The 26,627-nt window shown below is 54.1% G+C and overlaps 5 protein-coding genes across 5 annotated transcripts; 1 reads left to right on the plus strand and 4 right to left on the minus strand.

Annotated features, from left to right (window-relative positions):
- Nucleotides 1-1,589: 1,589 nt before the first annotated feature.
- NCS54_00088700 (Hypothetical protein) lies at nucleotides 1,590-1,967 on the minus strand (the record flags this gene model as incomplete). Its single annotated transcript, XM_053146523.1, has 1 exon — nucleotides 1,590-1,967. The coding sequence occupies one exon, from the start codon at nucleotides 1,965-1,967 to the stop codon at nucleotides 1,590-1,592; it is 378 nt and encodes a 125-aa protein (XP_053002498.1).
- A 678-nt stretch (nucleotides 1,968-2,645) lies between these two features.
- On the minus strand, nucleotides 2,646-4,703 carry NCS54_00088800 (Ammonium transporter; the record flags this gene model as incomplete). The annotated part of the gene is made up of 4 exons (XM_053146524.1): nucleotides 2,646-3,223; nucleotides 3,280-4,040; nucleotides 4,146-4,210; nucleotides 4,350-4,703. 4 exons carry the CDS (start codon nucleotides 4,701-4,703, stop codon nucleotides 2,646-2,648), a joined length of 1,758 nt encoding a protein of 585 aa, XP_053002499.1.
- A 3,257-nt stretch (nucleotides 4,704-7,960) lies between these two features.
- On the minus strand, nucleotides 7,961-11,511 carry NCS54_00088900 (Hypothetical protein; the record flags this gene model as incomplete). The annotated part of the gene is made up of 3 exons (XM_053146525.1): nucleotides 7,961-10,150; nucleotides 10,233-10,920; nucleotides 11,009-11,511. The coding sequence occupies 3 exons, from the start codon at nucleotides 11,509-11,511 to the stop codon at nucleotides 7,961-7,963; spliced, it is 3,381 nt and encodes a 1,126-aa protein (XP_053002500.1).
- Nucleotides 11,512-15,282: 3,771 nt separating this feature from the next.
- NCS54_00089000 (Mediator of RNA polymerase II transcription subunit 16) lies at nucleotides 15,283-18,491 on the minus strand (the record flags this gene model as incomplete). Its single annotated transcript, XM_053146526.1, has 8 exons — nucleotides 15,283-16,196; nucleotides 16,254-16,535; nucleotides 16,586-16,699; nucleotides 16,749-16,868; nucleotides 16,915-17,565; nucleotides 17,615-17,867; nucleotides 17,919-18,273; nucleotides 18,325-18,491. 8 exons carry the CDS (start codon nucleotides 18,489-18,491, stop codon nucleotides 15,283-15,285), a joined length of 2,856 nt encoding a protein of 951 aa, XP_053002501.1.
- A 4,348-nt stretch (nucleotides 18,492-22,839) lies between these two features.
- Nucleotides 22,840-26,195, plus strand: NCS54_00089100 (Hypothetical protein; the record flags this gene model as incomplete). The annotated part of the gene is made up of 2 exons (XM_053146527.1): nucleotides 22,840-23,703; nucleotides 24,738-26,195. The coding sequence occupies 2 exons, from the start codon at nucleotides 22,840-22,842 to the stop codon at nucleotides 26,193-26,195; spliced, it is 2,322 nt and encodes a 773-aa protein (XP_053002502.1).
- Between the last annotated feature and the right edge of the window lie 432 nt (nucleotides 26,196-26,627).

Here is a 26,627-nt window from a genome sequence, read left to right on the forward strand (position 1 = left end):
TTGGACCATGACCTTCCGGATCGATGCCTGGAGGCCACTCATGATTGGCTGCTTGATGTTCAAGCCACCAATCACTAATGTCACAGGCTGCAACAAGCACAAGGATATTCCAACCTCAACCACACATCAATCACTCTGAACCATGGCCTTTTGATAGCTGATGAGTCAATTAGAATGGATCGCTCTATTGGGGCACCAGTCTATGCACAGTCATGGCGGAGTGAATAGCCCACTGATACATGTCATGCCCCCCGTCCTTGTTCACCCAGTGCCATGACCTCTGTGCCTGATCTTCACCCATCCACACTCTCCCTCTCGCACCCGCAGTTCCTAGAAATATCTGGGCGCCAGTAGTGACGAGACACTGCCGTCAAGTTGTAATAGTTCCGGCAAGCCTGGTTTTCACACGACTCCAGCGCACCGCAGCCTCCTTGCCACGAATAAGAGTTCCGGTCCATCGCGTGATACCACTCATGGCTGGGTCTTAGCGTAACTCCGTCAGTGTCGTAGACGGTATCCATGTCGGCGTCGACCTTGATTATCTTTTTGTACTGACAGAAAAGGTCGCTTTCTGAGACAAGCGGTAGCCCTCTCGTTGTTGAGATCGAAACACTTGATAACAGTGTGAGAAATCTTGTTGTCGAGTGTTGACCAGTGCATGAGCCATCCACCACTGCATGCTGCGATGCACATCTATCCCCTGGAGGAAGTCTGGTGCCAGAGCGAGAGGTAGTTTGCCCTGCACTCACTCTCAGGTTCCTCCGAAGGGGGTTGCAGTCCCAAGAAGCAGCAAAACAGTCCATTTCTGGGAGATGGGATGGCCCTTCTGATGGGATGATGGATGCGGCTCCTCCGAGACGTAAAGCTTGAGCAATGGCCCTCATCTCTTTAGCACTGAGCAGCTCTGAAGGCTTCATGCCTGGTGTAATCATGGGATTTAAGTCCACCAACCATTGCAACATCAAAAGAACGCTGCAGTTTGGGCTCTCCGATGGTTTTGAAATCGAGATAGAAGCTTGGTGGCGGTGACAGCCCATGTCGCGGTTGAGTCTGCGCTCCAGTCCTGGGTTCGGGATGTTACACCTTCTCATCAGTTCCCAAGACTTGCCGGTGGGCATTTTCCATGCTTGAGTCATGCACGTTTCGATATCCGCCAATGTGATGACCTCGTGCTCACAGAGACGCACGTAACCCTGTCTTCCAATGCACAGGCGCTTGTTCCAGGGCTTCATTGCCTCCTCGTCAGTGAAGACGGTAGAAAGGTGGTCGACTTTGCAACCGGAGCAGTGCAGCCATTTGTTGTCGCCTTCGGGTGTGTCGAACTTGCACGCGACTGATATGCCGTGACTCTTCCTATTGCTGTATGCTCGCTGGCAACTCACGCAGAGAAGGTCCTTTCGGAGGCGTGACGCAGCCTCGTCCACCTGCACAAGGGGGCCACCCTTGCCTTTTTTAGCCTTCTCCTCGAAGCAGCACTTGGACAGGCCACGATGCCCGCCTGGTTCCTTCCCGCACGTATCGCACCAAAGGCATCTGTCGTATCTTGAAAAGGGATTCGTCCGGAATGCTTTGCAGTCAACAAGACGTCTCTAGCGTCTCGAGACTTGGCGTAGAGAGAAGAAGGCGACCTCGTCTTCGTCGTTGAGATATCGCATAGCCATGAGAAGGATCTCGTCTGGGGCGCTATAGATTGGGCTGTTCTCAAAGTTGTACTGCGCTCTTGCTGTCAAAGGGTCCATGCTCTTCTCGAGGAGAGACAACTTCTCTTCGACCTGTTCCCGCCATTGGAGGAACTCCGGAGTCGTTGTTGTTTGGCACGGTTCTTCAGGCTCCTTCTCATCGACGCCGCTCCATTCTGAGTAGTTCCCTGTTGAATCGGTCTCCCATGACCCGGCATCATCTGGTGAATCTTCATCAGTGGGCTCGAGCTCCTTGGTCATTTCGGGGGTGGACGGCGACTGCCCCATCGTCGAGTGAGAGGCGGGTGATTTTGAGAGAAAGGTGAAGCTTCTCGCAGTTGAAGCAAAATTTTTGGAGAAGATCTGTGTGCTGTGTGAGCTTAGGTCAAAGGAGCCCTCGAGACATGCATGTTTCTTAGGATGAGAGAAGCCCAAGATTTACCTAAAGTAGGCATTTAAGCAGCACATTGACAATAGCGAGTGTTGAGGTAACCCGCCTACCTTGGGCGCATGTACTCCTCTGGAATTGGACTTCCTCGTTCGTTTCCAGTGGATGTTGAAAATGAGTTGCGATGCGACAAAGACGGTGGTTCAGGATGAGACTGGTAAGGGCTGGCCTTTGCGATCACGAAGCTTCACCTAGGGAGTTGTCAGACCAGGTGGGCAAACTCCTGGAAAAGGCGGGGTGGACTCACTAATGGGGTGATACGGAGAATGGGAAAAAAGAGCAGAGCTTGGTGAATATGTATGGTTTAATATTCCAGTTGCCGGTTTCTATATCCTGAACCTGCATAGTATGCTAGCATTAACTTGTCGTCCTAATCTACAAAGAGTCCATCCCAAAAAAGCGCAAGCCAAAACACCGGGTATCTATATCCGAACAAATAAAACATGACGCCGATTGATGCGTTCAATACATGGTGTTCCCCCTTATGGAGAAGCGTCGGAAGGTTAACGAGGGAACGCTCACTGGGGGAACCCCAGAGGAGCAGGCGGAGGCTGACCGCCAAACATGCGGGCATCTATCATGGGAATGCTGTGCTTCTCGTAGGGATGGAACGCTGTGGGGTCCGCGGAATATCGGCTGCCGGCCTCGCCCTCAACGTCGTTGACCACTTCCCTAGTAAGCTCAACGTAGTCGTAGGCGAACTCGCCAATCTCGGCGTCGTCGATACCCAGAATCTCAGCTTCTTCGGAGACGCGTAGTCGGAGACCGGGGATCAAGTTCATGATGAACAGGATGAGGCAGGTGACGCTGAACGAGTATAGGCCTCCGCAGAAGGAGTCGGCGAGCTGGTACCCCATCTGCGCCCAGTGGTGGTGAATCCAACCGCCGTTGATTCGAGAGTGGCCATCGAGGGCTGCGATAGTTGGGCTGGCGAAGAAGGCGGTGCAGATGTTGCCGATCAAACCACCGACGCCGTGGACAGCAAAGATATCAAGAGCATCGTCGATACCGAGGAGGAACTTGACCTTGGTGGCATAGTTGGAGCCAGAAGCGCCGAGGACACCAAAGATGACAGCAGCCCAAGGAGGAACGTAGCCTAGAGGATGTTAGCTAGTATTCTTCGAGTGTGTTTGAGTGTGTGGTGGAACATACCGGAGCCAGGGGTAATGCAGACCAACCCTGCGACTACGCCAGAGCAAAAGCCAACCGTCGAAAACTTCCTCTCCAGGCGGTAATCCAGCAGACACCAAGTAATGCCCCCCACGCAAGCAGCCAGGTTAGTGACCAAGGCGGCCATGACACCGCGCAGGTTGGCAGCGAGGGCGGAGCCAGCGTTGAAGCCGAACCAGCCGACCCAGAGGAAGACGGTGCCCGTCACGATGTGGGTCGCATTGTGAGGACGGTAGTTGAGCTCGTGTGTCCCGTGGCCTCGGCGCTTTCCAAGCATCATGGAGTAGGCCAGGGCAGCGCTGCCCGAGGCGATATGCACAGGGGTGCCACCGGCAAAGTCCAGCACACCCATCTTGTTAGACCATCCATTCGGGTTCCAAGTCCAACAGGCGATGGGGTCGTATACAATAGTAGCCCAAATAAAGATGAAGATGACGCATGGGAGCATGCGGCCACGCTCGGCGACGGCGCCGGTAGCAAGGGCGACGGTCATGGCGGAGAACATGCCCTGGTAGACGGCGAAGAGCATATCCGGGACGTGAGCGGAGCCCACCGAGGGCCGGGCCAGGACATCTTTGAAACCAAAGTTGGCCAGGTCACCGATGAAGGGGCCCGACGTGTGAGAAAAGGTGAGAGAGAAGCCCCAGAAGAACCATTGGAAGCATGTTACCGATGCGCTCATTACTGAGAGCCATACTAATGAGAGGGCAGATTTGCGACGGGCGAGACCCGAGTAGAAGAAGCTGCATGACGCATGTTAGCCCACCGACCAATCTAGATGGAGATGGATTGTTCGCTGAGACCAGACCGACAAAAGGGGACCTAGGAGAAAAATTTAAAAGACTCACCCGACACCAGGAACCATCAACAAGACGAGAGCAGTGGACGTGAGCATCCAAGCGATATCTCCAGGCTGCGGGCGCAGAGTGTCAGCTTGCGGGCGTTGGTTGCGGGACCCCCTGTGACCCACTGGTGGACAGAGCGGGCGTCCAAAGGCAGTGCGCAGAGGGGGCTTGGGCTAGGTGGGATGGGAGGGAAGGGTAGAAACTCACCTCATACCAGATGTTGACGTCCATCTCGAGGGGATTGGCGCCAGTCGCGCCGGTGCCATTGTACTTGAGTTGGGTCGCTCCTCTTGCGTCGCCGTCGCCGCCCATGGCAGCGACGGTTGATGTGGCCATGGATGAGTGCAGGACCGCAAAGGTCAAGAGCGTCGTCGGTATCGGTGTCGCGTGTGGCAGAAGGTGGCGGGACTGGAAGAGACTGCGACGGGCGAGTCTCTCATGACAGGGGTAGCTGGGGCGCAACCTCGAGGACGACAAGTTGGACGGTCCTGGGTCTGGGGATGCGGCTTGATAAGTAGGACTCCCCGAGGGGGGAGGACCTGCTTGAGGAGCTGCGGGCATGTCTGGGTTGGCTGGCTGGCTGGGGAGGGAAGCGATAAGGAAATCGATAGAGTGGTTGAAGGAGAGAGAGTGTGTCGGGCGACGGCCCAGAAACTGGAAACAGAGTTATCAGGATGCGGCCGTGGCGTTTTCTGGCGACGCACTGGACCCAACGCGATGGGTAAGGGGGGGACAAATTAGCTCGCACACTCCACCACCTATTCAAGGTATTTGGCTGCTCCTCTTTTTTTCCTGCCCCCACCCTGCAACCTGCCTCCCCCGGACTAGCCCCCGGCGTAGGCGGACGCTTATCGATTTGCGTTACCGGGCCTCATCATCGTCTTCATCAGCGCCAGGCACTTCAAATGCCATCCAGGTATGAGAAAAATGTCATTGCGCGCGCTTTGGTCAACAAACTCTTCCATCCCAAAAGCTTCAATTCCTATCGATCGATTCAATTGCCGACTCCCGAAGAAACATCCATATTTTCAAACACCACCCGCTTAATCATCACCATGACAGTCAAGAACAACAAGACATCGAGAATACCGTGCTTCGCCTCACCGTCCATTCATGCTGTGTGCCCTGGCGCAAATCTCTGCCCTATCTGACACCAGCACTCGGTCAAACATCATCCTCAATTACTCGCTACATCACTCTTCAGGTAAAAGAAAGACAAACGGCTACTAAACCGGAGATAGACAGGCTCGCAAGACACCCCAGATCTTGGGACTGATAAGACCCTTACCTGAACCCCAGATCCCTGAACTGAAATCTTGCCCCTGGATTCCTTTCCTCGTGCTTGCCCTTACTCACTCACCCGCCAGGAGCCAAGATGCGCCGGATCGTTTAAAAATCTCCCAGCTGTTGTTGGTTCCTTCTATTGACCAGGTTCTCAGATCTGCCGTGTCATGGAACTTGCTTGTTCCTCTGCTGCCAGCTCATGTATGAAAACACACGAAATTTGATGTCTTTGACACTCCGTCAGAGGACGGCACGGCAGCACCGGAAGACGCGGAATGCATGACGGAAATGTTGCTTAGCCTTATCTCGAGGAAGCTATTCATCATCCCGACTACACGGTCGAACCCTCCATTACCACCGCCAGCATCAAGTGTAGCAACACTCAATCTCAACAACCCGCAGACAATGGCCTCATCTAGCACACCTTCCCCAGTTCAAGTCGCCATGACCTCCTCCTCCTCCCTGTCAGTAAAAAGAAAGGAAACGTAGGTACCTATGTACAAAACCTCCAAGCCTCAAATGATGTCCGGGGTCTCAGCTGCTGATAAGCTACCCCACGTCCATTGGCCGCCGGCCCAGGTGGGGGCTATCAAGACATGTACGCCCAGCCTCAAGCGTGCGTCGACGGGACAGAACGAGGTCACAATGTCCTTGTTGATGAATCCGGCATTCATTCCCATGAATCAATCACAATGGCTTTTTTGTCTTGTGATTGAGTTTCACGGTTTTGCTTTTCTCCAGAGACTTGTCACATTTTGACATGTCCCCGTTCCATCCGCGGAGTTGCTCACAACTCTAACTTTAGAGAAGATTGCTCAGGGGGAAAGATTACACACCATGGATCAAGATTCCTACCAGGCTTGTTGGTCAAGGTTTCGAGATAGCGGAGTGATAAGCCAGAAGGCTTGAGCGTCAGCAGCAGGTACAAACACAGCAGCAGTCTGCATAGTACGGGAAGCAGTGACGTCCTCACGACTCTCCAATATTGATCTCAAACACATTCATAAAAGAAGTTTCTTGGATACGCGCTGAGTAGTGTGATTTGTCCCTTAATGAAGATCATGAGCTGTACCTGGCGATGCCCTGTGATGACGATCAGAAACACATTGCACTGCCCCCCTGATCTGCCTTCAACTGTTATCACTCTCGCAAAACTCGACAATTGATTGCTATGACACATCAGACCATTTCTCTCAGGTACACACATGTCGAGTTGCATCCCCCAGGCCGATTATCAACGACGTCAGGAAAGGTGGCGCTTGCCCCTGACTACTGCACGGTGTGTCGAGCATGGAGAGCCAAGTAACGAGACCGACCATCAGTGAGAGGGAGCCTCACTTTCCTTCCATCGTACGCTCGATATGCATCCTTCTTGATAAAGAAGGTCATTAACTATTACACACCGAATGAGGAATCTCACTCTCCCTGTTCCCCCTGTGGTGATCGGGGTCGTGTTAGCTCAACGCTTGCCATCCTCCGCCGTAACCTCGCCTCCCGGAACTTCCATTTGCATGTTCCTGGTGCTATCTGGAGTGTTCCTGGTATTTCCGGGGTAGTCATATCAGGAGGGACCGGTAAGTCTTCCCCAAAAGAGGAAATTGTACAGGAACGGGTGAAAGGATATGAGACAGAGTTGCTTTGACCTGTATAGACGCGACATTGCCAGGGCACGTGAAAAGATAAACCAGAAGACAAGACGATTTATAAGAGAAATTGATGTGGCAATCTGGTCTGAGACTTGTGTTGGTTGAATGAGTATAGACAAATACTGGGGTATAATGGTGACAGTGTCCGCGTCACCTACCGCTTCTATCGTACAACAGGCTAACGGAGCAGTTAGTTCTTAACACGAGGACAACTTAGCCAAAGCAACCAATTCTCAGGCCGAGCTGAGCCATTGGCACTGTAGGTACACAGCTAAATAGCCCACGGACTGCAAGTTGCGCAAGGGTATCAGCACCGTACTTAGTTGAAACAAAGAGGGCTTGATGTGAGAGAGCGTTCCCAGCTCAGCATACATGTCACAAATAGCAGATAAACCATGGAGCATTGTTATGTATCAATTGACTTGATAGGCTATGTACATTATACAACCCGTGGACTACACTTCTACACTCCTCTCCGAATAGCCAAACTGTAATACAAGACATTATATACCAAAAAGGGTCGGGGTCAATGTATGACCCACGCAATGTATATCCAGGCTTGAGAAAGCCCTTCACCGTCAAAACTCCAGAGTGTCTTCTTTTATTCCCAATCGCGAGCGCCAACATATATGTGTGCGTGCGCGGCACCGTATCCCAAAGAATATTGTACCCAACTCGGTCCATCAGGTGACTCTTCCAAGGCCACCGAGGAAATGCGTAGCCAGTCCCATTTTGCCAGGCCGCTATGAATCGTTGCCAAATATTGGCAAGTCGTGAAATCAAGAAACTCCGTTTCGCTAAATGCAGCATCCGTGTCAAGACACCTGATATGTGCTCCCTGTCCTCTTCTCATTAGGGGCGTGTCCCATTCTTTAACGTCCCCCTCTTTCAACCACTCAGCGTCTTGAATCTTTCCTCAAAAGACTTCATCTGCTCCTGCTCGAGGAGCTTCTGTAATCGCCGCGTCTCGCGGACCGCGGCCTCTCGCTCGTCTTGGAGGTTCAGGACCTCGATCTGAGCGGTGTTCATCCTGGCAACAACATCTTGCATCTCATGCTCAGCGTCCTCGAGGGCCTTCTCGAGTTCCGACACGCGCTCCCGGAGCACCTCCATCTGCGCAGCATCCTCGAAGGACTTATCCGTGATTCGTGGAGAAACAGGGCCAGGGAATCGCGCGCTGAGGGGGCTCAGGAGCGAAGGCTTGCGACCCGATTGGAAACTAGGAGAGCGCAGGCCTCCGCGGGTAGGGCTGCTCATGCGCTGAAGATGGGCGTTGTGAGCCTCACGGATCGCCGTGATCTCCTCCTCATGACGGTTGACCCGATCCTCCGACGCTGTCTGCGCAGCAATGAGCTGTTCCTCCATGGTCCTGAGGCGCACCTGCAAGTCGGCGATGCGGTCCGAATTGGCCTTGCGATCGTTCTCGCCTCGAGTCACGGCATTGGCAAGACGCTCTCGGAGCTGGGCGTTTGATGAGAGTTGATGCCGAACCTGGGAAGCAAGCTCCTCCACCCGACGGGCGGATTCGTTGAGGTCATCGGCAAGGGCTCGCTCGCTCTCCAAGGCCTTGCCCTCGCTGGCGCTGAGCTCATCATACTGGTTCTTGAGAGCGTCAACCTCATGCTTGGCAGCGTCACGTTCGGAGACGGCGATGGAGAGTGTGCGCTCCAGTCGTTCCATGGCGAGCTGGGTCTTATCATCGTTTGCCGTGTCGTGCTCGAGTTGCTTGATGCGCTCCAGGGAGTCGGCATACGCAGCCTGCAATTCTTTGTAGGCCTTCTCCAGGGACTCTGAAGTGACAGGTCCGTTGGGGCTGGCAAATGAGCCGCTGGAAGTGCTAGAGCCACTCGAACGAGCGAATGATTCCGGAATGAGAATATCCTTCTCCTTGAGAAGGTCACGCAGAAGGGCAATTTCCTCCTCGGCTCTATCGAGATCCATCTTCAAACCACCAAGGCCATTCTCCACCTGATACTTCTGCTCAAGGGCATCCTCAGCGCGGCGTCGGAGTACGTTAATCTCGGTGCGCAAATTGGAGATTTCCCTCTCGAAACCAGCCTTGCGCGGTGACGTAGACATGAGTCTCTCCCGCTCGTGCTGCAAGATGCGGATCTTCTTCTCATTCTCCCGGTTTTGAAACTCCTGTCGCTCAAGGAGGCTCTTGAGGGCACTGTGAAGAGCATCTCGCTGAGCCTCAACATCCTTTAGTCGTTCAGCGAGGGCTTCTCGAGATTCCGCCTGCACATTCTTAACGCTATTGGACCTCGAAAGACCCGATGGCCTCTGTCCTCGGAACGAACTAGTCGCGACCGAGTTTGATCGCGCAAGGCCGCCAGACATGGCGCGGGACATGCGATTGAGGGGAGGTGTCGAAGCACCCGATTTCGAGCCTTGTCGCAATGTGTCATTCTCCCGCTTCAGCATCTGAAGCTCCTGCTGCATCTTGGAGGACTCGTACGTAAGATTTGAGTACTCGGCAGCCTCTGCCTCGAGACCCTCGACGCGCGCCCTCAACTGGGGAACAATCTCGTCCCGGAGATTATCGCGCTCGCTGCAAGCTTCATGGAGCTCCCCGCGGATGGCGTTGATGAGGTCCTCAAAGTTGTTCTTAACTGTGCGCTCCTCGGACAATCGCCTCCTAAGATCGCCGCAAGTTGTCTCGAGGTCCTTGAGTCGCCCGCTGGCATCCATGTTGTTCATTTGAGCCAGATCAACTTGCGATGCCCTCTCGGCAAGCTCCTTGATCTGCTGATCCAGCGCTTTTCGTCTCCCCCGCTCATCTTGTAGTTTGTTGGTAAGTTCTAAACGTATTGAGGCCTTTTCTTGTTCGGCTCTTCTATGGACCTTGTCCAGTTCGTCTCGGCTTAGTTCGCTGTCGCTCGTCTTGGCTGAACTGTAGCCCGAGTCGGAGTAGTAGTCGCTGGTCCTCTTGCCAGGGGTTTGAGAGTTGTTGATTTGATCTTGAAGTCGGTCCACCAAATCTTCCAGGTCCATCTCGCGCCGGATAGAGCTTGCTAGCTCGACGCTGATGGCCTTGAGTTCTTCTTCCATTTCGTCGATTTGCGCAGAAGTTGAAGACTGTGAAACTTGTGAGTATGTTTATCACATATATTGCGACCACTAAGCCACCCCTGGCTATAGTATCATCGGATATGCTTACCGTTGAATAGGGGGAGTCATTTGCTCCGCCGTTCCTCCCAGGCGAAATGGGCGACGATATAGATGAGAACTCCGTGGCGGATGGTGAAGGCGCTGCCCAGCTAAAGAGGGCAGCGAACGGGGAGGTTTGGCCGGGCGACTTGGGCAAGGGTTTGTTCAACTGAGGCGACGGCGTGGTCTGAACAGAAGGTGGTGTTTGTGCCCCGTCAGGTGGTGTATCGTAATTGGCGACGTCGATTGCGACCTTGTCAAGTTTCAGATGAGGAGGTGTCGGCTTTGGGGCATACATGGGCGCAGGGGCGGGTTTGGATTTAGGAGTTTCGGAAGCGATTGAGCCAGTTTCTTTGACGTTGACGTCTGTTTCATCAACGTGATCGACTGCTCTGACAGCGCTAGGACCAACGACAGTTTCTTTGTCACTGGAATCGACTTTTGTGACCTTTGCGACGGTTGCAACCTTTGCGATCTCGGCCTCTTCGTCACTGGTGTCGTCGTCGGTGTCGCTCCCGTCGAGCACGGTCTCGGGGGTAACGTCTGGCGCAGAGTCTGACTTGAAGTCTGAGATCAGATCATCATATCCATCCAGGACGTCAGAGAAGTCAGAGTGCGAGGCGGTAGGGCTGTGGCCTGGAATGTTCTGCGACCCAACGGGAGTCGCGCTTAGGGTCGCCAGACTTTTGTCGGAGGGTCTACCACGAGAGGATTCCAGTCAGCAACGGGTTCCATGGGGAGGTGGGATTCGGGTATGTGAGACAAAGAACGGACGAGGGGACTCACTGACCAGCCGGTGGCGAGGCACGGGCTGCGGGAGAGAATTCGTACAGCGTAGGACTGTCGACGGAATCGGGCCTGGCGAACCTCTGGTCTGGCTTTGGGAGCTGCAGCGGCGAGGGGAGTGGCGATCCGGAGGAGGAGAATCGGAGTGCCAGTGCGGAAGCCGACGACGAGAGAGGTTTGCGCTTGATGGGCGGCCCGGTCGGAGAGGTGACGGAAGCGGACGCGGGAGCAGCAGGGCCGGAGGCGGAAGAGCTGTAGTCGACCGTCTGGGAGCGAGAATGCGCGGCCGCGTTCCTAGGGGAGGCTTCGGGCAGACTTCGAAGAGGGTGGTCCGATGTTGAAGAGGACCGGCGAGATATGTCGTCAGGGTCTGTAGAAGCCGAGGCAGATGGAACGTCGACAGGAGATGCAGTAGTATCAGGACGAGTATCAGAGTTGGAGGTGGACAAAGAAGGCATCGGCACTGCAGCAGGCGCCGGGGCGGCGGCCAGGGCAGGTTCCATATTTGGAAGATATACCGACGACCGTCTCGATACGAACCCAGAGGTTAATTCGTATGAGGCCTTGGACTTGGGGGAGAGCGCGGCAAGAGCCCAGCCAAGTCGAGTTGGTGTGTGAGTGGTGTGGGGGGTGAGGTCGAGACAATGGGCGTGTGACGTGTTGACCCAGGGGCCAGCAATAGTGTCTTATCGCCGGAAATGGAATTGACCCATGGATAGGCGGGATGGGATGGGATAGAATAGCGGACAGTAAGGGCAGGCGAACGAGTTAGCAAGAGGAAAAGAAGGAGCCCCAGGAGACGAAGTGAAGGGATGAGATGGAGAGAATGAGCACGCGCCGAGCTAGAGGGGAGAATTGCAGCGATGGCTGGGGACCATGCGCGCTGGTCGACGGTCGGCCGGACTCTGTATCGCCGCTAAGTCAGGGGTCCAATGGGCCTCGAAAGAGCTTGTCGACGCTGAAAATGGCCTTGTTGAAGCCTTCAAGGGGACGGGAGAAAGGGGGTGGGGATGCAGCCTCGGTGGGGATGACGGGCGGTTGGAGTGAGCTACTAGCTAATCCTGGACCGTGTGCGTGGGACCCCCGCAAGCCAGACCAGGCCTCTTCCAAGGCAAGAAAGGCTTGGTTCTTTGGGCTTGTTTGCCAATCACCAGGTCAGAGTAGGAATCTCGAAGGCGTGGAATGGCGAGGCTTGAATGGAGAACGCCTTTGGCTGGCTGACCATGTCACGGTCGGCAGCAAACGACGAATCAGCCAGTCAGACGACGACCTCGCAGCGGCGCGAGACAGAGGGCTGAACCACTCAGACAGAGGTCGTCCGTACCTGAGAAGCGCCGGGAACCTGGGGGAGGCCGTGGCCTGGGCGACCAATTGCGACCGAGTGACCAGGGTGGCTTTCTGGTGATGGTGGTGATGAAGGTGAAGATGGCGGACAGAGACGCGAGGGCAGGGGGGGTACCTGCGCTAGCGCGAATGCTCAAGGTTCAAGGTTGCCCTGGGCGCTTCAGGGATTCGTCCACTCCAGTCGGTGGTGCGTTCAGGGGGCAGGCAATTACTGTAATTGACGATTGAATATCTCTGCGCAATGAGCGGCATAACCACTTGCTGTCTTTAGTTCATGTATAGGCAAGGAGTGGGCGTCTGCAATGCAACCTTCCAGATATCTACCAATTCGCCGCTCTGAGTGGACGGTTCTTCTGCTGTGATGTGGCACGCGCAGCTGTAAGTGGGAGGTAGCCCAAGCCCACGCTGACGGGTTTCTGCGATTGATTGATTGCTGGTTGATTGCTGGAACGGCCTAGTTCATCTGGTTGGCCCTCTGGCAATAATAAAATCAAACCCTTGATGGGATGAAAGAGACCGGAAAAAGAGACGGAAAAACAACAAAGGCCAACCCGTGGTCAATGCCTATGTGTGGCTTAACGTGGTTGGGCCACCGAAGCCATGAGGCATGAGAGGGAAGCGCAGGGCTGGTGCAGGGGGGGCATTCACCAAGAGGTGGACGGCATGAATCAAGATTCCTGGGATCAGCCTGGTATTTTGATCCATCTTCTAGCGGATGTCACGGCCATCTTTAAAGGCCATGCCATGCTGTGTCATGCTGTGCAACCGACACTTGTATCGTGATCGTTACCGTTCGGCGGCTATCGAGACGGGACGCTCTGTGCATATATGCACGTAGCCGCCCGTACTGTTGAAAAAAGCTTGTTTTACTCCAGCGTCTGCTGAAGCAAGTGATATCATCTGCGGATATTTCTCGTCGTGATGCCCAGGTTATCCTTGATTCCCCCAGCAACAACACACCACACATACCCGCTTTACCGCTCGAACCAGCCTGGAAGGGTCTATCGAACCTCGCGGGTCTGCTAGTGCTTCACGTGCTTCACATGGACGCCACGCTAATTAACGCTAGCTCGCAGAATGCAATCCAATGCGATGCAGAGACGCCGCCGGTGACAGGGCAGGCTTGTAAAGTGCAGACCCAACTTTATCTTCAGAGCCCGCGCGCAATAACTAACACTGGATCGTTAACCAACACCCCCGGCTCTTTCTTGGAACGGCAGGCCAGATGGCGGTGAACAGCTTGAAATCACACTAAGCGCCTTGTCATACTTCAACGGCTCTTTGCAGTTCCATTGGCGCATTGGCTAGGGCAGGAACCGTGTCATTGATCGACGGCGCCGCGGCTTCATCGATACGTGCACGACGTCTGTAGTATCAGGAAGCGTCCGGCACTTGATGATACCGATACATACTTTACGCTTCATTTCTCGTCGTCACAACCGCTCGTGGCTACCAACTCTCAACTTGTCAGCCTCCATCTCAGGGTCTTTTCCCTTCAAATTCCCGTCCATCTCCGCCTTGACTGAACCTAAAACGTAGATCAGGGTCCAAGGGAACGACTCGGAAATTTGAATAAATGATGCAACCCTGAATCTACTCGGCCTACAAATTGCATCTTGATCACATCAGGCGTCTTGCCTTGGACGGCTCGAATCTGGGGGCAGTTCCGCTAACCAAGACGAGGTCCATCTCCGTTTTGCCCAGCAGGGGAGGGAGGGGGGCCCATGATGTGCTCATTTACGAAAATACAATGATAGGAACCTCTTTATTGCCGTGGCAAGCTGACGCTAGTAAAGATGCGTGCCATTTGCTACCATGAACTTTCGATAACTGCCGCCTCAAGGGTAGATGACGAGGGAGCTTGTCGATCCCTTGTTCTAGCCAGCAAACCCCTTCCCTTCGCAGAGGAACAGCGGCATATCTCGGAAGACGGCCAAACTGACTACCATATCAACTTCATCAGACCAAGACGCCGTCTCCAAGCTACCGCGTAGTACGTCGTCAACCTACATATCTCCCCTCGAGTCGAGGCCAACGAACCCTGATCTCCCGATCAAGAACGTTCCCACCCCCACCGATCGAAATGAGTGGCGCTTGCAGCGCGCAATAACCACAAACACAGACCTCTTCCAAACCAATGCCGATCGATCCTTTTAGTATCAGGGGAAGTTACGACAGCGACGTTGATCGCAACCCTCGACGGAGGTGTTCGAGTTGCCGCCGATCGTAGACTCAGCTTGCGTAGTTTCCGGGGTTGCTCTCCGTTCTGGGAAAGGCAGCCAGCCTCTTTCATAAAATCGAATCCCTTTACGGAAGCACAGGTGCTGTAGGGTATTGGCATCGTCATGGGTCAAGATGCCATTGGGCGCGTGCGTGAGATGACATGATTTGCCCATCTGCGTCCATAATCAAATCAGCATGTAGCCCCGAGCAGCCATCATCTAATAGTTCTTCATATGCGTGTGATTACTGTGATTGCTGATATTGTAACCGGCTGCACGCCTCGACTCATTTTGCTTTCGCCCGTTGCGAATCAACTTGTCCTGTTGGTGGCCCTGAGACATGCCACCAACACCATCCGAAGTTATCAGCCGAGACCTCGAGGCAAGGCGCCGTGTGAATTGTGACAGATGAAAGCTGACAGAACCGGAAACCGGGGGCACGGGAAACCTAAGACAGGCCGCATTGGGATGCCTTATTCCCACACGGCCGAGTTGAATGTGGCTCTTGGTCAAGATCGACAACCAACGGCCGCTCGACAGGTACCCTGTGAACTCCCCTATACCTCAGGATCATGGACACGTAGGCACCGGGAACAAACAAGCAACTGAAACACTGTTAAATGATATGTTATCTATACGCTGTTATATGCAACAACCCACTGTAACAAGAATCAATAGAGACGCCTATTATACCCAGAAAAAGCTCCATCACGAAATCGGCTTCCCCTTTGGCAACAGAGTCCAGTGGCCACTACACGAGCACTTGCGCTGTTGACCCAGAACAAATGTGAACCCAGGACGGCTGCCAAACACATCTTCCATCACTGCCGCACATCGCGTGCATCGTCTCCATTGACGGTTGGGAGAAGGTTTTATCTCCATCCGCTTAAACACGTCAACGTAGAACATGCCCCGTGCCTTCTTCTCTGCAAGACTGTGTTCATCGTCCTGAACCTCGAGGAGGTCGTAGTTTGCAAAGAACAGCCGTGACGGGTCCGTGGAACTTCGGAATGCTGGTAGGTCTGTGGTGAAGAACTTTTTCATGATCTGAAGAAATGCCGGCGGAGGCGACGCAGCCAGGAGCATAGAGAGCTCGAACTGGATTCGAGCTGTCTTGACAGCCACATCAATCTGCTTCCCCTGCGGCGCGTTATGCTGGGCCTTGACAAGGTTTGGGAGGAAGACTTGGTAGGCTTGCCTGATCTCCTTGCTGAGCTCAGTCAGGAGAGCCTCAAACTCTGCCACCTTGACGAGGCCCGACGACGTCATTTGCTGCATCTTTTGATAGGCTTGTTGCAGCTGAGGGGCTGTCCTGCCAGTCGATGAACCATCTGCCACGGCTGACTGTCGACGATAAAAGTCAATGGCTCGTGTGCTCAAGGCCTCCAAGTGGCCCAATCTGCGGCAAACTGCCGACAAGAAGCCTCGGCTGGACGAGCTTAAGAGGAAATGAAGCGAGATATTGCCCTTTTCATGCAAGTATGGAGCGATCTCGTTAAAACGCTCTCGGGTCAATAGCTCCAAGAACTTGTTGTCGTTCATGAGCTCGAAGAGACAGTCAATCAACCAAGCGACAAGATCCAAGGCCCATTTACCGCAGCCAGCCAGAGTTTCTACGACCTCTGCATCAAATGTGAGCGGCTACCCTTAGTACCAATTTGCGTGACCAGACTACTTACCAGGTTCATCCAGAGGACTTAGCTTTTCCCTGACAGTCAGGGGAGTATTGCTCGCAATCGTAACAAGAACCACGGCGTTCCGCACGTTCAATGCCAGCATGGAAAACCTGCCCTGGAAAGATCGAGAATTGAACTCGCCGCGGAATCCCAATGCGTTCATGATGCTAAAGCAATACTGTAGCGAACCATTCCGCACAAGGGCATCGTGGTGGGTATCCTCCGAGTAGTCCACTTGGATTTTGAGAATCCTGATCAGTTCCGTAATCCAGTCTTGGACAAATCCTGTTTTTTATAAGCGAATATTCATGCTTCTCACGGCACAAGCAGCTTACTCTTTTTTGTGGTGTACGGTCGGACAATGGCAAGCATGTCATCATAGTTGTTTTGGTAGAACATCGACGGTGCAGCTGTCACGGTCAAGGCGGCAATGCTTCCGGAGTATTGCGCTAGATTTATCAGTAAGACGTCCATAGGGTTGAGTAGGAGTGGACATACGATCTTGCATAGAGTTCCCAATATCGCCCAGAGGAAAATGCAGCTTGTTCCACCTCACCTTTCCATCATCGCCCATCTGAATCATGGAGCAGTAGGTAGGCGAGAAGGCCACTTGCTGGCCTAAAGAATTGTTAACGCAAATCATGATGCTGGCGAAGAGACTTACAAGGTCCTTCATCGGCAAAGGTCCATCCTAACTGTCGAAGATTGACAACCTTGGTTGTGTCTTGATTTGTGTAGAGCTCCTCAAATGTGAGCCTGTCGCGAAACTCGACCGTGCCATCCGCAAAAGCCAGGACCAGCACTTTGCCAAAATGAAGTGTGTGGAATGCGATGACAACCTTATTGATAATGACGGGAGCAATCTTGCGAAGTTGTGTGATGTTGGGAAGCTCTGAAGAAAGGCTGTTTCGTCGACCCCCGAGCTGCTCAAAGGCCTGATGCAGGTGTTGCCGTGACTCGACGGCTTCCCAGCGATCGATGAAACTCTGGGCCATTTGATAGGGCCCCTCACTAGAGGTGCGCGACCTGACAACGACAACCATTGGCGGTGTGGTGTTCATACCAGTGCTATCCACCAGTGAGGGGAGAACCTCCAGATGAGAGAGCTCGGCCATGGAAGCATCGTTGTTTGAATCACCAGAGCCGCCCTGCAACCAATTTGTGGTAGCTAGGTGTTTCTCAACCAAGGATGGATTGAGGTTCCCAGCTGGCCGGCCAGCGCTCTTGTCGGGCTGAGGTGTCTGGCCCCAGTGTATCTCGATCCTGACCAGCCTTAATTGCTTTGAACTTGTAGCCAAGGCGAGAAGTAGGTGCTCTATTAGTGGTCAGTACTTGTACACTGGGTTGATGGGGGATATACGCACTCTTTTCGGAGGCGAAGGCAGCATGAGTAATGACATCATCAGATGAGCTGACGCTCTCAAGCTCTATAGTGGTTTCCTCGATCCTGTTATTGTTTTGCGACCATATCATTCTGAGAATACCGTTTGTGGTGAGGGTGAATAGAGCGCTCTTTGCTGGGTTGGGGTGTGAGGGACCACCTGCTTGAACAAAAGAGCTTTCATAAGTATAGCCGTTGCCATGCTTTGTCGCTGGTCCGTACATGACATTGTAGGACTTTCATACTCTGTTAGAAAGAAATTCAAGGGCTTCTCGACCTGCACATACCTGTTGGTTGGATGGAGTGATGCTGAGCCAGTAGGCTCCAACGACGGCGTGTACATCATCAACGGGATCAGTGTCCCATTTCCTCTGGAGGAAAGGATGGTTGAGCGAGATGGAGAAGCTGACAATACTGACACGCCCGACTGCATCGATGATAGCCAGGTCAGGGCTGCTCGTGTTTGCCCATACCAAGTGGGCTAGAGGGACAGCGGGTGAGCCCTTGACAAGGGGACATGTGGTTGGTTCACTGAGGTCCCACGAGCCATTGTCTGTACTGCGCCGCAGATAGCGAAGCTCGAGATTCTGGCCGTCTGGCGTGATGGAAGCGATGGTGCCGGTTCTCGACCAAGACACAGTCCTGTTGTGAGGTTAGTTGAAGCGTCCACCGACATGTTTGCAATTTTCATACTGGCAACACCCTCGACTTCTGAGATCGTCCATCCTCTGCTGGAGCTGCTTGCTTGGAGCCCTTACGGGAAGCGAAAGGCCCACGGCATCGCCAAAGAGGTCGTCGACATCGTTGAGGTCCACTGGCATGGCATTATCCAGCATGAGAGGCATCTTTTCCGCAGTCATTGGAAGAGCGACAGGGTATCAAAAGGAAAGGTCAAAAAAAGAAGTAAGAATACATGAGTAGCAAAAGTTTAACCCTGATTCACCGATTCAACATGGCCAGGCGATGAACAGTGATGCCTGAGTTGTAGCTGGATAAAGTTAGAGAGATGGATGGCTGGACTGAGAAAGGCTGAGGCTGAGGCCGTGGGTGTTGGCTGACACGCTGTCTCATTGGCTTGTGCTTTTGCCTTCAGTGGATGCCACGCCGGAAAAACGACGGCAAGACATAAAAGTTCACGACGAGACGCGTTGACTTTAGCGCGTCTGCATCTCTCAACTCAGAGAAATTGAGGGCTTCATGTGTCATTGAGACTTCTTTGTTCGTCTGGATGAGATGTTGACCACCTCATGCAGACGCTGTTTCATATTCTCTTTGTCTTGGAAGGGAGATTGAAAAGATGCCGTGTCTTCTGGCACTATTGGCCACGGGAAGCTGCTTCAACCACGTCTTTCAAGTTGAAGATTGTTGAGTCATCGTCCACGATGTTTGCGTTGGCTCATGCTCTCACCATCTTGAAGCATCATGAACGCAAGAACTGCCTGTAATCATGAGAGGCAGCTGACCGAGGTACTGAGCAACTGCCAGCTGAGCTTCTGCTCACGTGGCCAGTTCGGTTCGTCTACACGTCCGTGTTAGCTCGTGCCATCTCACAAAGACGATTCACTTCGAATCACTGTCAAATTGCCATCGCTTACGCCGCCTAGAGAAAATCGCACCATTCCTCCTAAGACGCTGAGCCATCTCGGCAGTTGGTCTTCGCTCACTGCGACGTTTGACACGCCGGGCTCACCCTGCCTGGCGATGTGGTTCCTGGACATTGGTGTCGCTAGGCGGAGCCACCGATGGCTATCGCGCCACGCCCGGACGAGTCGAGCACTGGAATGGGGCGACTCCTTTCATCACGGGCCCTTGGATGCAAGTGCACATATGCACGGCAGACGGTAAGTGGCGTCCAGAAGCGAAGCCTGGCCCTGAAGAGTGCGTCGTCTGTGCTTCTCATGTTGTGCTCCACACGCTCCCATGGGCGCAGTTTCAGGTACAAATGATATTATGGCTTATCGACGATGCCAACATCTCCATACCCTCGACATCGTACTGTGTGTTTCCAGAGACTCATCTCCATGATTACGTGTGTCTTGAAACTTGCAAGGGAACATGTTCAAATACGAACCCGGCATCACCGGGCCCAAGCCCGTCTCGGGTTGATCGGGAGGGTCTACTGCTGGGATAGGTATTTTGAGGCTGTTTCCCCGTGGTCAACGGTGAACTGCCCTGCTAGTCCTGCCCACTCACTGTTGTTGGCGAACCCCGGAGGCGGCTCTGAATGGAGTCTATGTGCTTGTGCAGCAGTGACCCACTGGGGCCAGATATACGACGACCTCACCCAGGGCTCGTGGGTCGTGTTGTAACCCAGAATGTTCTCCAAGGCAATGGAATGGCCCTTTAGAGTTGAGAGTTAAGCTGTTGGGTTACATGGACGTCTCTCTTCCCCAGATGGATCGTCAGACTGAAAACAATGTTTTGGGATTATCCGATGGACATCATGACGCTCTTTCAAGCGCAACGCAATAGCTGTCGTCAGCAAAATAGGCCAAGAGACCAAGAGGGATGAACCCCCGGATAGTCCCTCCTAGTTACTATCACGGCTCACGGCACTCTCGAGAGACCGGGGTGAGGCCTAGCCTGAAGGATTTCCAATAACTTGACTTCCGCACCTTTAGTCTGACTCAACTTGTCGACTGGATTGAAAACTCGGTGAACGAATTGCTAAAAGCTTGGCTGTCCCGTAACTGATCTGTACCTCGTACTGGAGTCCTCTGTATCCGTTGCACTACGGCCCATCGGGTTGAAGCCGTAGGTTCGTCGACGGAGTTGTGTAACCACCACGATAATGCAAACCACGATGGTTGACCTAACTGCCCACGTCCTCGGCTCCGTCATCATTATCGGCCGCGGCGAGGCGGCAAATGCCGCCGGCATCGTTCCCAACAAGCCCCGGGACCCCTGGGAGGCTCATAATTGCTTTTGCCTCTCAACGTAGAAGATGATCCAACGGCCAGGGGATCGAAAACAGACGATGTGCCTGAACTAAGCCCAAAGTCAATATCTTCAAGGAGGAACCTAAAAAGTTGGGGCACCAATGTGGCACAGCCAGTTGCACAGGGGTTTGCTGGCCGCCTGTTGCCAACGTCAACTGCTCGCTCTCGGTCGCCCTGCCGCGAGATGCTCTCGCAAGAACCGGGCGACAGACGTCAGAGCTTAGCTCGACTATTCGGGAGAGATGCCCAAAGAGACTCAACGGGACAAGGCCGTTGGCCACATCAGGAACCGATGGCTCAGGAGTGGTTCCTTCGGATGCCTGTCACAGGGGCCGCTTAAAGATAGCATTGAACGGTCGGGCGTGCCCTGGCTAGTCGGGCGCTGGCCCCGGTTCCCTGTGGCTCTCAGCGTTGCATGGAAATCTGGCAGTTGATCTCACATGTCTTGTCGTGTCCTCCTGGATGTGCTGAGGATGATGGTTGGACGCGAGGCGGCTGCATGAGGCCGAACAGAGTTGAGCTTGGCATCCAAAGGAGGACGAAGGAATGCAGGGTTAGGTGATTGGACAGACCCAAGTAGCTGGTAGAAGCCCCTGAGTTATCGAGGAAAAGGAATTTCGAGGCAAAAGTGACAGACGACTCAATTAGGTCTGACGTTGGCTACCCTTGGCTCGTCGGGCGAGAGCCCCAGCCGTGCAGAATCGAGGTTGGTGGAATCGAGACAGCGTGGATCCACCGATGTTTGCTCCCGTCTTTGGGGGGCGCCTGAGGTCTGAGCCTCTGAGAACGAGTGAGCAAGTTGACGTGGGCAGTGAGCGAGCGGTGGATCACATCGCTCCAGCTTCCACCTCATCCACCGGTGCAGCGGGCCCGGGGCAGAGACGGCCTTGCAGAGACGGCCTCAAAATGGCCAATGCCAGGTGCATTGGTGCCCCCCAGACAAAGGGGCTAACAGAGATGGATCACGGCTTGTAACCCCCCAGACTCAGTCAAGCTTGCAGTACTCGGCAGAGCTCTAACGTTAGCTGAAGCCCGGCTCTCCGGTCGCGGCGTTGAGATGGCGCCGCCCCCTCTCGTCGAGGTGCCATTATTCAGCCGAACGCAACGCTCTGCTGCTATGAAGGCGCCCGGGATTTTGGGATGCCGGCTGTGGTGCTAGACTCGAGGCTAAAACGGACTGGCCTGGTGGGTTGCAAGGACGGACGGTGAAGGGCAAGCAAGGCCAAGCATTGGGGGGAGGGGAGGCCACGAACTGGGGGCCATTTCTGCCAGGGACCAGGGGCCGAGGATTGGCGGCGACGGGCACCGACATAACTTGATGCAGCGCTGTGCTTCAACAAGAATGTGACCTTGTCCATGTACATACTCTGTAGATCCATGTCTTGTTCGCCCGTTAGCTGGCCTCTGCACGCGGACTTTGTTCGTTTTGTAGACCGTTCACTTTGGCCTTTTCGACGGGACGACGGGGACGGGGGGAAGGTCAGTGGTCGGACTGTGTCCGTACCTATGAATCTGGAGTCAGTTATGCCGCCCGAAGCTCATGACCCCATACGACACTTGCGCTGCCGCCGGTGAAGTTGGCTACCTAGATAGATCGTGGGTGGCCGGCCTTTTTTTCCCCATGTGCTTTTATTTTTCTTCTTTCGTCATATGTAGAGGGGTCCAATCTCCATTGCAACGCCAAAATCCTCGAGCTACTTCTTCCTTTTTGCAATCTTTGACCTCTTTGTGAGAGAGGCCTTTTTTAAATTCTAGCAGCAGCAGCAGCAGAAGCCGACGACCGGGCAGTTGGTTCACGTCATCAGACTAACCTCAAAGGAGAGATCCCGTACCTGCCGATTTGCGAATTCACGGTTTCCCGACGACGACTGCCACTGCCTGCGAAGGAAGCACTATGAACGATACCGGGGTCTTTGGGCAAGTGTGAACAGGAGCAGCGACTTCCTCCCTCGCATCCACGTGAAGCCCTCACCAAACCTACTTCTTCCAAGAGTCGTCGACTGAGCCCGGGCAGCTCTACTCTCTCCCTCTCTTGTTGTCTCCCCCTCGATCTTCACTCACACCAACGGCAAACGGAAAAGGCAAGGGCGAGAGGCGCGCCCGCGGGGGCCAGGTTGACAGCAGTGGACCTTGCATCACGGTTCATTTCCAAATCCCTTCATGATCAGCGCTCGCCATCCAATTCAATCACCGCTCCCTGTCGCAGGAATCTAAAACCCTGCTCCTTTAGCTGCCGCCTGCCCCAATCGACTCTTTACTGGGCTTCGTCATGGGCCAGGGCGATGGAGAGGATGCGACGCCGGTCTTGAGTCCTCAGTGGACTAGAGGCGGATGGCCAACGCAAGGTGCAGCCGCAGACGGCAATATCGAGGACGATAACAATCGTCTTACTGTCAGCGATATTAGCGACGCTGCCGAGTCGCCTTTCGATGTTGATAATAATAGAACCTTCCTCGACACTGAGACCCTCTGCTCTCGCTCTGGCAGTTCGTCCCATCATCTACACCCAAGGCCTCTGCATCATTACCAGCGCCGACCAGTTCACGCCGACAGCCGTATACATGCGCAGCACGCACATGCGTATGCACCTGCATTCGCAAACCGCCACTCTCGAGACCGATCCGAGCCGCAACTGCAAACAGGGCGACGCCACCCTCTTGTCGAGCTCGACCTCAGCGATACTCTGACTACTGACGAGGACCGAGATTTCGGTGACAAGAGTTTCTTGATATCTCGCCCAACGAGCATCGCGACCATGGCCATGACAACCAGTACGACGGATGTATCGCCAATATCATCGGGTCTGAACCATCCATGGCGGGTCGAGCTACGTCTCCCTACTGAAGCTCTCCCCGATGACGGCCAGTGCCCCAACATTCAACAATATCACGACTTGCTCAGTGAAATCGACTCCGAATTCCTCTTTCCCGATAATGTTCTTGCCGCAGTCGACAACCGCCCATCTTCATCCCGTAGCCACCTGCTACACTGGCGGCGTAATCGAAGCTCCGGGTCTGATTCTTCCAACCCTCGCGTTTCTTCTGATTGTCAGCCTCCAATGGATGATAGCCGGCCGTCAATGATTATTACAAGGGAGGAATTCGAGGCACTGCCACCCACGATCCAGAGAAAAGTAAGTTTGCTTCTTTCATTATTCTCACTTGGTAGGTTATCGTTTCTGTTCGGACTACATTCATTCCGTCATCTTCTCATCTACTGAATGGGCTGGGAAAGACATGCAGACGGGATGCTCATTCTTGACGCCAGCCTCGATGGGCTATCTCATTCATACCCCTTTCCCTCACATCTTCCCATTAACCCAGAAAGCAAAGCCGAGAACCACCGAAACCATGGTCTTGGGTGACCTTCTTGACAGGGCTGCTTGGACAAGTGTCTTGCGATATCTGGGTCAGACAACACGGCATAGGGCGGCCATGATTCGACGAGCCCTGGCTGTATCCGCATCCACGGGTGCTGCTCTGCAGCTGCCGGGGGTTAGTTGCCGCCTGGGCAGCAGACGAGCAAACCAGTAGGACCGTCAAGCACTCGGCGGAAGACCAAGACCACTCCCAAAAGCCACCGCCCACTGGCACCCATGTCTCGGCCATGCCTCCTCTGGCCTGGCTCATGGCGCCCGTTGTGGTGGCTCCACGCAGTCTGTGGGCTGGGCGCTTGGCCATTGGTCGAACCAGGCTCAATATTCTCCCATGTCTTCCCCCAATGTCCCCTAGCATCCAGAGCTGAGCGACAAAGTGAGCTCTCTCCTTTGCCTAGCAATCACATCCCCAGCCCAAGGCGCTGTGACAACGCCCTAGGCCTGCAGTTCCTGGACGATCCATGCCACTCGGAGCAGAAGGAAGCTCGTGCACAACCAACAGCCGGACCTCATCCGCCCCAAGACAGTGGTGTTCGGGGCCCCACGAGCCCTCACATCAACGACTCTCTGCCCTGCTTGTGCCGCTTCGTTCCTGGATTGAGACATGTCCATTCCCCTTCGAGTTTGCCCCTCTCTCTCGCCTTAAGAACCAGGGATCCCCCTCGATCGCCTGCAGTCTACTATCTACTGTTCACTTCATTTGTCTTGATGTAATTTCTGGGTTGGCCGTCTGTTGCTTTGATCGTTGTGTCTTGTGCCAATTCTGGGTGCTAAATCTTGACCTTGTGCAGTACTTTTCAACAATTGAGCGATCACAACTCACCCATTACCCCGGTTTGGAGTCTCGTTCATGCCTCGGGAGTGTCGGACACGACCATCTATCACCCCGTTCTTCACTGCCCAAGTCTTCGAACTGGGGCGAGCTGGAGAGGCCAGTTACTTCTGATAGTTCGACCCTCTACTCGAACCGCCGACCTCGGATTACATCAACGGATCAGCGGTTCTACGCGAATCTGCCCGAGAAGATAAAGCGCCGCCACCTGACGGAGGAGGAACTCTTGATCGCCCACGACCGACCAAAATCAACCCCCGAAGCCGCGGGAGAACCATTGGACCAAGGCAAGAAGCGCCCGTCACAAGAAATGAGAATGCAGTCTCCCCAGTCCAGCCCAGGGCTGTCTGAGGGCCAATCGTCCTTCTCCAGCGTACAGCGCCGAAAGAGTGACAGAGAACCTTGCCGTTCGGACAGCAACAGGCCGGATTCTTTCTACGATAGCTTCCGGTGGCTCGAGGATGAGGAAGGCCTGGATCTGCGTCTGTACCTGGACGACTACCACATCAATCTGCGTGAGGAGGTGCCGGTTCCAAACAAAAGCCGCAGACCATCGTTCCGACGACATCTGTCGATCAACAAATTGCCATTCGGCAGACCCTCAGTTTCTTACACCAGACCTCTACCCAGGGAAGGGGTTGTGTCACCGACCTCTATCTCTCCTTCAGCCTCTCAGAACTCTGCCATTGGCTCATCGGGGCACATTCGACGCAAGTCTCGCGCCCTATCCTTGGTGTCCCCCAACAAGCAGATGTCACCACGCTCATCCCCTCCTATCGATCCCGCTGCAACTCATTATCAAGACCCCGAGGCCCGCCAGAAGCTGCGAGCGTATCTTGCCTCACCCCAAAAGTTTGATGAGGCAATCGAGTTTGGGTTTCCATCCAAGGATGGCTCGCCCCGGGAGCCCACATTTACCAGACCCGTCGGGTCCAAGAAAGAGAATGCGAAGGAGCCAGAAAAGTTCCGCAGTTTCTTGGAAGACGACCGGTCATCAAAATACAGCGATGATGCATCAGTAGCCGAGCCCGACTCACCGAAAACACCTCAGCTGTTTGACAAGCCGGCGCCGGTGCGACCAGCCCGGACAAGCACTGAGCAGCCTCCATGCGCCGCCAGGAGCGACAAGAGTGTCCTGGATCAGGCTTCTTGTCGAGAGATGACTCTTCGCATGACGCTGACGCGACCGGATCTTCGGCAAAGTGAGGATCAAATCTACGGTTGGAAGCAGCCCGGAAGCAGCCGAGGGGGCTCTTCTCGGGATGACTCCTCAACCAACACTGTCATCTATGCTCGCGATGGTAACCCGAAAGAGAGCATCGAGAAACAACTCGCAGCCCTGGACGAGTGGGGTGAGGACGCTGATCACGACAATGGTGTTGTGAAGAGGTTCTGGAACCGGGTCAAGCGGACATGATTGCCCTTGACGACCTCTTATTCAACGCCCTCTCAATTACCAGAGAGAGTACTTGAGAACTATCTGATGCCCTCGTGGCGCTTCTACGGAAGTTTGTTCTTTGCGGCATGAGGCTTTCATGCCGATGGGTTTTCAAAGCGAATCGTTACGATATGATCTCCTTTTCGTCTGTTAACAAATACCCCAAATTGTTTTTTAATCACCATAGACTCCCATTCTGCTTTACCAGCCACGGCCTCGTCGACTTACGGGGCGGTACCATCCATCGTTTAGCACATCACCTACAATCACTTAAAGGACAGGGAGGAGTTGAGGGAGTTTTCTTGTTGCCTGCTGTTTTGGAAGGGTTCACGTCATCAATAAAGGCTCCTGGTTGCACTGGCATCAGAATTAGGGAGGGCCAAGAGAATATGACTCGGAGTTGCAGGCTGT

Source organism: Fusarium falciforme, chromosome 1 (genome assembly GCF_026873545.1).
Source record: "Fusarium falciforme chromosome 1, complete sequence".
Classification (NCBI taxonomy): Eukaryota; Fungi; Ascomycota; class Sordariomycetes; order Hypocreales; family Nectriaceae; genus Fusarium; species Fusarium falciforme.